Source organism: Babylonia areolata, chromosome 29, assembly GCF_041734735.1.
Source record: "Babylonia areolata isolate BAREFJ2019XMU chromosome 29, ASM4173473v1, whole genome shotgun sequence".
NCBI classification, from domain to species: Eukaryota; Metazoa; Mollusca; class Gastropoda; order Neogastropoda; family Buccinidae; genus Babylonia; species Babylonia areolata.
Genome location: NC_134904.1, coordinates 36,486,648 through 36,496,647, shown reverse-complemented (window position 1 = coordinate 36,496,647; position 10,000 = coordinate 36,486,648). Strand labels below are relative to the sequence as shown.

General features: G+C 45.6%; 1 protein-coding gene and 1 long non-coding RNA gene across 2 annotated transcripts in view; one reads left to right on the top strand and one right to left on the bottom strand.

Moving 5' to 3' along the window:
* Nucleotides 1–10,000, top strand: part of LOC143302363 (uncharacterized) — a 240,097-nt gene that overhangs the window by 119,191 nt on the left and 110,906 nt on the right. The window lies entirely within an intron of this gene.
* The window catches only part of LOC143275025 (polycystin-2-like protein 1), a 37,574-nt gene that overhangs the window by 7,327 nt on the left and 20,247 nt on the right, over nt 1–10,000 (bottom strand). Inside the window, exons 13-15 of the mRNA XM_076579088.1 lie at nt 7,781–7,854; nt 7,057–7,237; nt 3,737–3,856 (exon numbers count right to left, since the gene is read on the bottom strand). Coding sequence (XP_076435203.1) covers nt 3,737–3,856; nt 7,057–7,237; nt 7,781–7,854 — 375 coding nt within the window. The remainder of the gene's footprint in view (nt 1–3,736; nt 3,857–7,056; nt 7,238–7,780; nt 7,855–10,000) is intronic.

The following is a 10,000-nucleotide window of genomic DNA, read 5'->3' as shown; positions in this document are numbered from 1 at the left end:
AAAAGTCCAACACTGCAGAATGACTGACATCTCATTCACATAATATCTGACCGGCCAAAAGTCCAACACTGCAGAATGACTGACATCTCATTCACATAACATCTGATTCATTCACATAATATCTGACCGGCCAAAAGTCCAACACTGCAGAATGACTGACATCTCATTCACATAATATCTGACCGGCCAAAAGTCCAACACTGCAGAATGACTGACATCTCATTCACATAACATCGGACTGGCCAAAAGTCCAACACTGCAGAATGACTGATATCTCATTCACATAACATCTGACCGGCCAAAAGTCCAACACTGCAGAATGACTGACATCTCATTCACATAACATCTGACCGGCCAAAAGTCCAACACTGCAGAATGACTGACATCTCATTCACATAAATCTGACCGCCAAAAGTCCAACACTGCAGAATGACTGATATCTCATTCACATAACATCTGACCGGCCAAAAGTCCAACACTGCAGAATGACTGACATCTCATTCACATAACATCTGACCGGCCAAAAGTCCAACACTGCAGAATGACTGACATATCATTCACATAATATCTGACGGGCCAAAAGTCCAACCCGTTCGTTCGTTCGTTTATTCATTTATGGTCTGTTTATCTAAGATGATGATATTAGACTGAAAATGATAGTATCATTGTTGTTATTATTATTAGTAGTAGTAGTAGTGGTAGTAGTAGTATCATTATCACCGTCATTATTACCGCTATTATCATTCTTATTTCTATCATCATAAACATTCTTTCTATCATTTCTATTTAGAAATCATCATTTCTGAAAATCAAAGGCAGGGGAGGAACTTTTCAACTGAAAAGGGGGCGGTTGATGGGGATAAAGGGGAGGTGTGGGGGTGTGTGTGAGGAGAGTGAAGAAGGAAGGAAGAGGGTGACAGGCTGACTGTTAGCTCATTCATATAACAGCTGACGAGCCAAAAGTCCAACAAGTTCAGAACTTCATAAAAAAAATTATCATGCAACATTTTGGAAATATTACTATTCTGCTCAACTAGATTTCTATACATTCTGGGCTAGTTATTGTTCGTGCAATTTTCGTCATTTGAAATAAGATGTTATTGTGTTCTGATGATACTCTAAACGCAGCATTATTTCACTTACTTCATTACAAGCCCGTTATGTGCTGTGTAACCTTGCCACATACCATTGTCGCCATGTAGTGTTTGCCTTTTGCTCAGTGTGTTTTTGACTCACTTGTGTAAACAAAGTGAGTCTATGTTTTAACCCGGTGTTCGGTTGTCTGTGTGTGTCCGTGTGTGTCTGTGTGTCCGTGGTAAACTTTAACATTGACATTTTCTCTGCAACTACCTTGTCAGTTGACACCAAATTTGGCATAAAAATAGGAAAAATTCAGTTCTTTCCAGTCATCTTGTTTAAAACAATATTGCACGTCTGGGATGGGCACAAAAAAAAAGAAAAAAAAGAAGCCTAATTATATGCAAACTGCATTTACTGTTATATTCATATTTTTTGTATTCTCTAAACTTGGCACTTTGACCTCTTATTCTGACACAACAGCAAGAGGAGTCATTATTATCATTATTTGTTCAAACAGGAATTTCTTTTGCTAAGCATGGAATTTTTATTTATTTTGCAAACGTTTTGGTGCAGATAGTAAAATAAGGGAAATTACTCTGTACTTAATGCTAGGGGACGTAATTTATCACAAGTGAGTCTTGAAGGCCTTGCCTCTCTTGTTTTCCATGTGCTCCCATGGGGACTTTGGGGAATAAAGCTCGACTCCTGACTCTTAATTGACTGTCAGCTCATTCATGACACACCTGACGAGCCAAGAGTTCAGCTCTGCAGGATGACTGTCTGCTTATTCATATAACACCTAACAAGTCAAGAGTCCAACAACTTCAGGGTGACTGTCAGCTCATTCAAAATACATCTGAGCCAAGAGTTCAGCCCTGCAGGGTGAATGTAGGCTCATTCAGATAACACCTGACGAGCAATGAGTCAAACAATGTCAGGGTGACTATCAGTTCATTCAGATAACATCTGACAAGCCAAGAGTCCAACGACTTCAAGTTGACTGTCAGCTCATTCAAAATACATCAGACCCAAGAGTGCAACGACTTTAGGGCGACTGTCTGTTCATTCAAAATACATCAGAGCCAAGAGTCCAACGACTTCAAGTTGACTGTCAGCTCATTCAAAATACATCAGACCCAAGAGTGCAACGACTTTAGGGCGACTGTCTGTTCATTCAAAATACATCAGAGCCAAGAGTCCAACGACTTTAGGGCGACTGTCTGTTCATTCAAAATACATCAGAGCCAAGAGTCCAACGACTTCAAGTTGACTGTCAGCTCATTCAAAATACATCAGACCCAAGAGTGCAACGACTTTAGGGCGACTGTCTGTTCATTCAAAATACATCAGAGCCAAGAGTCCAACGACTTTAGGGCGACTGTCTGTTCATTCAAAATACATCAGAGCCAAGAGTCCAACGACTTCAGGGTGACTGTCAGCTCATTCAAAATACATCAGACCCAAGAGTGCAACGACTTTAGGGCGACTGTCTGTTCATTCAAAATACATCAGAGCCAAGAGTCCAACGACTTTAGGGCGACTGTCAGCTCATTCAAAATACATCTGAGCCAAGAGTCCAACGACTTTAGGGCGACTGTCAGCTCATTCATGATACACCTGACGAGCCAAGAGTTCAGCCCTGCAGGGTGACTGTAGGCTCATTCAGATAACACCTGACGAGCAATGAGTCAAACAATGTCAGGGTGACTATCAGTTCATTCAGATAACATCTGACAAGCCAAGAGTCCAACCGCGCAGGGTGACTGTCTGCTTATTCATATAATATCTGACGAGCCAAAGGTCAATCAACTTCAGGTTGATTATCAGCTTATTCAGATAACATCTGACAAGCCAAGAGTCCAACAACTTCAGGGTGACTGTCAGCTCATTCTTATGATACTTGAAGAGCCAAGAGTCCAACCTAACATGTTGACTGTCAGCTCATGCATACAACACCTGACGAGCCAAGAGTGCGACGACTTCAGGGCGACTGTCAGCTCATTCAAAATACATCAGAGCCAAGAGTCCAACGACTTCAGGGCGACTGTCAGCTCATTCAAAATACATCAGAGCCAAGAGTGCAACGACTTTAGGGCGACTGTCAGCTCATTCAAAATACATCAGAGCCAAGAGTCCAACGACTTTAGGGCGACTGTCAGCTCATTCAAAATACATCAGAGCCAAGAGTGCAACGACTTCAGGGCGACTGTCAGCTCATTCAAAATACATCAGAGCCAAGAGTGCAACGACTTCAGGGCGACTGTCAGTTCATTCAAAATACATCAGAGCCAAGAGTCCAACGACTTTAGGGCGACTGTCAGCTCATTCAAAATACATCAGAGCCAAGAGTCCAACGACTTTAGGGCGACTGTCATCTCATTCAAAATACATCAGAGCCAAGAGTGCAACGACTTCAGGGCGACTGTCAGCTCATTCAAAATACATCAGAGCCAAGAGTCCAACGACTTTAGGGCGACTGTCAGCTCATTCAAAATACATCAGAGCCAAGAGTCCAACGACTTTAGGGCGACTGTCAGCTCATTCAAAACACACATGAGCCAAGAGTCCAACGACTTTAGGGTGACTGTCAGCTCATTCAAAATACATCTGACGAGCCAAAGGTCCAACCCCGCAGGGTGACTGTCCATCCACTGACCGGGGTGTGGAGCATCGTGGGCAGGTAGAGCCAGGAGCTGAGGTCGGTGAACTTGACGCCCAGTGTGGGCTGGCTTGCAGGAACCCTGGGGCTCAGGGGGAACCCGATTTCCACCGTGCCCTGTGTGCGTGGAAAGGGTTCATATCAGTGTGTCTGAATGTTGGTCTGTTTGTCTGTCTCTCTGTCTGTATGTTTCTTGCTCTGTGTGTGTGTGTGTGTGTGTGTGTGTGTGTGTGTGTGTGTGTGAGTCCTGTGTGCGTGGAAAGGGTTCATATCAGTGTGTCCGTATGTTGGTCTGTTTGTCTGTCTGTCTTTGTTTTTATGTTCAGTCTTGTGTGAGTGTGCGTGTGCGTGCGCAGGTATGTATATCGATCTATAGATCGATAGATCGATAGACAGATAAATATAGATATATTACACAGAGAGAAAGACCGGTAGACAGACAGAAACGGAGAAGTGTGTGTGTGTGAGTGTGTTGTGTGTGTGCGTGTGCGTGTGTGTGTGTGTGCGTGTGTGTGTGTGTGTGCGCGCGCGTGTGTGTGAGCATGATATATGCAAAGGTCTATGTCCATAAACGTGACAGGTGGGTGTGCATTATCAAACTCAACGATTGTCTCTGCATGCTACGCGGGAAACAATGTTGCTGTGACTGTTTCCTTGTTTTTTTTTCTGCCCCATCATCTGCGCCGTTTCAGTGGCATTACTCCCACGCCGCTCATTTAGATTCCCCCATACACAGCCACACCCGGGTTCGTCCCTCGCAGTTCCAGCGTCGGCAGTCCACAGGGAACCATCGATGTTAGGTCGCCTGGAGGCCACACACCAGAGGAGACTGCTGCTGAGTCACTTCGGTGGTGTTCAGTGGTGCCTGTTCTGTTTTTTAACGTACTTAGGACACCACCTACTAAGCCCCCTACTAACGACAATAATGGCTTAGTCGCGGAGCCAGACTGAGTGAGCGTCTCTCCCAGAGTGGAGACCGCCACCACGTCCCTCAAACAACAGCCCCCCATGAATCTGCCGACACTGACGACATTGACAGGACTCACCCCAAGCACGGAAGTGGAGGGGTATCGAAACTGAGGTCACCATGAGAGCAGGGCATGAAAGGCCACAGACTTTGAGACTATTTTGTTTATATTGATGACGATGAAGGAGGAGAAGGATGACGATGATGATGACGATGTTGCTATGGAGGTCCATTTTGGTTTGGGACTGCGTGACAAGGCTGTACTCTACGCTTCCTGTCATAATAATATCCCGGCGTTAACCAGGCCCTTGTTTGTTTCTTAGTGATGTTGAGCCGCATTGTACATCTGTCGTAGCAACAACTGCCATAGCGTCTGCATACGCGTATATTATGCCTGTTTATTCATGTCCAGTAGCAGTAGCAGCAGCAGCAGTAGTAGTAGTAATACCAATAATAATAATGATGATGATCACGATGATGGTGGAGATGATGACCATGATGATGATCATCATCACCATCATGAATACTAATAAAATAGTAGTAGTAGTAGTGGTGGTGGTGGTGGTGGTGGTGGTGGTGGTGGTGACAATGATGATAGTAATAAAAAGGTACTACTGCTACTGCTGCTGCTGCTGCTGCTACTACTACTTTTTTTCTATTTATTTATTGCCATAATGTAGTTATTGTTTTAGCACCTAGCACACAGATCATGAAGGTCTGGCGGAGGAGGAGAAGGGGGGATGAGGGGGGGGGGGAAATCTTAGTCTTTCTTTTAACCCCATGTGGAGTGATGGCCTAGAGGTAACGCGGCCGCCTAGGAAGCGAGAAAATCTGAGCGCGGTGGTTCGAATCACGGCTCAGCCGCTGATATTTTCTCCCCCTCCACTAGACCTTGAGTGGTGGTCTGGACGCTAGTCATTCGGATGAGACGATAAACTGAGGTCCCGTGTGCAGCATGCACTTAGCGCACGTAAAAGAACCCACGGTAACAAAAGGGTTGTTCCTGGAAAAATTCTGTAGAAAAAAATCCACTTGGATAGGAAAAACAAATAAAACTGCACGCAGGGGGAAAAAAGGGAGGGGGGCGGGGGGGGGGGGGGGGGGGGTCGCTGTATTATAGCGACGGGTTCTTCCTAGGGAGAGCAGCCCGAATTTCACATAGAGAAATCTGTTGTGAGAAAAAGAAATACAAATACATATTCATCTTCGAACTCACAGTTTCCTTCCTACATAGTACTTCAGTGCTTGGAGTGTTTCAACATCTTCATCAAGGACGGGGGCAATAGTCGAGTGGTTAAAACGTTGGACTTTCAATCTGAGGGTCCCAAGTTCTTCTTCTTCTTCTTCTTCTTCTTCTGTGTTCGTGGGCTGCAACTCCCACGTTCACTCGTATATGCGCGAGTGGGCTTTTACGTGCATGACCGTTTTTAACCCGCCATGTAGGCAGCCATACTCCGCTTTCGGGGATGTGCATGCTGGGTATGTTCTTTTTTCCATAACCCACCGAACGCTGACATGGATTACAGGATCTTTAACGTGCGTATTTGATCTTCTGCTTGCGTATACACACGAAGGGGGTTCAGGCACTAGCAGGTCTGCATATATGTTGACCTGGGAGATCGTAAAAATCTCCACCCTTTACCCACCAGGCGCCGTCACCGCGATTCGAACCCGGGACCCTCAGATTGAAAGTCCCCCGCTTTAACCATTCGGCTATTGCGCCCGTCAGTCCCGAGTTCGAACCCCGGTATCGGCGCCTGGTGGGTAAAGGGTGGAGATTTGTCCGATTATTTGGGTCAAAATCTGTGTGGACCCGCTAGTGCCTGAACACCCTTCGTGTGTATACGCACGCAGGACTGTCACGCATGTTAAAGATCATGTAATCATGTCAGCGTTCGGTGGGTAATGGAACAAGAACATACTCAGCATGTACACCCCCGTAAACGGAGTATGGCTGCCTACCATGGCGGGTAAATAAACAAAACGGTCATGCACCTAAAATGTTACATGTCTGTCTGTCTGAGTGTGTGTGTGTGTGTGTGTGTGTGTGTGCGTGCGCGCGCGCGCGCCTGAAATCTGATCGAATGACACAGGAAACGAATGATGAGCGCCCATTAGCAGTCGTCAGTCGGCTCTACTCAGGTAGGCAGCCTGTTGTGCAAATGACCCCGAGTTTGCAAAGCGCTTACAGCTGGCCTCCGACCGAAGATAGGCGCTGTATTTAAGTATCCATATCATTCATCATCTTCTAATCCATTACTCAAAGCTTCCGAACAAACAGCTTCACGATACACGCGTGTGTGTATGGTTCGTCCGCTTTAGATTCACTGCACGCACTTCCCCAACTCACAGGCTCTACGCTCGAGGACAGCGAGATCATGGCGGTTTTGGAAACGGGAATGTACGTTCCCAAATCGAGGCCTGGACTCTGCGGCTGCGTCACTTCCGATGCCGTGCACGTGACCAGAGGACTCTCGTTCTGAGTGGTCCACGCCAGGATGTACATTAGTTCGCCTCCCGCGTCCAGGACTCTGATCACATGGAAAACAACAAAAGATTGAAGAGAACGAACGAACGAACGAACGAACGAATCTTTTTAATGAGGGAAGTGGAATAAGCATGCATATGCTTTTTTTACATCCAGCCCTCAGGGCAAAAAGAAGTGAAATCAAAATGTTCACAAGATAAATGGTTATAGAAAAACATACATGAAATTCAAATGCACTCAATTGCACAGTAGCATTTACAAGTACATAATCATGATACCTGCATTAATGACAATAATGTATATGAATATGGTAATGACAGAGATACAGTGAGTGAGTGAGAGAGGGAGAGAGAGGATGAATGAATGAAGGAAGGAAGGAATAAATGAATGATAATGAATGAATGAATGAAGAGAAGGGGAGAGAGGAGAAAAAAATTACAAGAAGAAGAAAAACAAGAAGAACAAGAACAACAAAGAGGAGGTGAAAGAGGAGGAGGAAGAAAAAAGAGGAGGAAGAGGAGGAGGAGGAAGAGGAGAAGGAAAACTAGAACAAGAAGGAGGAGAAGAAGAAATAAATTTCGATTACCTGATCACAATCCTGTCTTCATGAAAAGAGACGTCGGCGTTGAAAGTTCTGTCAGAAGCACTGTGAACTTTCTCCTACAGACAACAAAAGTAACAACAAAACAACAAAAAAATACTGTGCGTCATGCTCTAGCTCGTTATAGAGAGAACAAAACTGACAGTACAGTGCATGAAACATCCACACACACACACACACACACACACACACACACACACACACACACACACTACACACACACACACACACACACACACACACACTACACACACACACACACACACACACACACACACACACACACACACACACACAGCGAAATGAATGAATAAATAAGTAAGCAAATAAATAAATAAACAAATGCCTTCATATCATAGCACATTCTGAGACTTAGCATATAAATTAAATTGCACAATATGTCTATTCTTTATCTTTCAGCATACGTTTCTTCTTCATAATCAGATTTCATAACTATATATACTCTTCATTACACAACTACATTTAATATAGGTCTGTAACTTTCTACAAACTTCTGCCTTCACACACACACACTACACACACACACACACACACTACACACACACACACACACACTACACACACACATAACTGATATGATGTGTGTGTCGATGTTACATGCGCGAATATTTATTATATGATTTGTCTGTACTCTGTTTTCTGTGTATTGTTCAAATCTTGGATACGAACGACTGAAAAAAAAGGCACATTACCCCCTGTAACATGTACTTCAAGCTAATGACAAAGTGCCAAAGTGTCGCAAATCTCTTATTATTAGTTTATGTTGTTTCAATTCTGGGTTGGTTTTTGTTTGTTTGTTTGTTTTTGTTTTCGTTTTTTTGTTTGTTTGTTTGTTTGTTTGGGTTTGTTTTTTTGTTTGTTTGTTTTTTTTTGTTTTTGTTTTTGTTTTGTTTGTTTTTGTTGTTCAATTCTGGATTTTTTGGTTTGTTTGTTTGTTTGTTTTTGTTTGTTTTTTTGTTTGGTTGGTTGGTTGGTTTTTTGTTTGTTTGTTTGTTTGTTTTTGTTTGTTTTTGTTTGTTTTTTTTGTTTTGTTTTTTTGTTTGTTTTTTCTTTTATCTAGTTTGCACCATTTTGTCCTGATTAGTACCTACTATGTCACCAGAGCTTTTCAGCTAATGACATTAAACATTTCAGTGTTCAGTACACACACACACACATATAGTCATCACTCCCTCATCCTCAACCCATCTCTCTCTTCCTCCTCCTCAGCAGAAAAGAATTATACATTGCCCTGCTCTGTTTCTAGCCGTGCTCCCAACCCCACACCTCTCCCCCACACCCATCCACACCCCGTACCACCACCACCACCTCGATCCCCGCCCCTCAGTCCATCTCCTTCCTCCTTCCTCACACCAACAGCTGTTCCTCCTTCCACCTCTCTCCACCACCACCCCTCACCACCCCCAAAACCCCTCCCCAACCATCATCACCTTGAACAGAAAGAGCTGAGCCTTATGTTGCTCCATTGACAGTTTGTTGGTATACTTCCTTCCCTCCTCTCTCTCTCCTCTCTCTCTCTCTCTCTCTCTCTCTCTCTTCCCTTCCCCCCTCCCTCAGCCCATCCCTGCCCTCCTCATCTCTCTCTTTACACTTCCCACTCCCCCCCCCACCACAGCAACCCCTCCTCCCCCTCGCCCCTGCCTTCCTCACCTGGAGCAGAGAGAGCTGAGCCTTTGTTACTCCTACCCTGCCCCCCCCCCCCCCCCCCCAGCCTCCCGCCCCCACCTCCCTCTCAATACACCCTTCCATCAGTCCCCAAACTCCTCCTCCCACTCCCCCTACCTTACCGTCTCACCCACCCACACACCCCTCTCCCCCTTGCCCGCCCTCTTTACCAGGAGCAGAGAGAGCTGAGCCTTGTGTTCCTCCCTCCACCCCCCTTCCCCCATTCCGCAATCCCCTCCCCTTCCCCCTCCCTCTCGCTACAACCGTCTCCTCTCTCCACTCACACACCCACCCACCCCAACCACACCCACCAACCAACCAACCAACCTGCCCTTCCTTCATCACCTGGAGCAGAAAGAGCTGAACTTTGTATTGCCCCCCCCCCCCCCCCCACACACCACCACCCCGTCCCCCATTCCCCAACGCCCCCCTCCCCCCTCCCCCCAACCTCGCTACCGTTTCCTCTCTCTAATCACCCCCCCGACCCCCCGACACCCGCCCCCACCCCACCAACCTGCC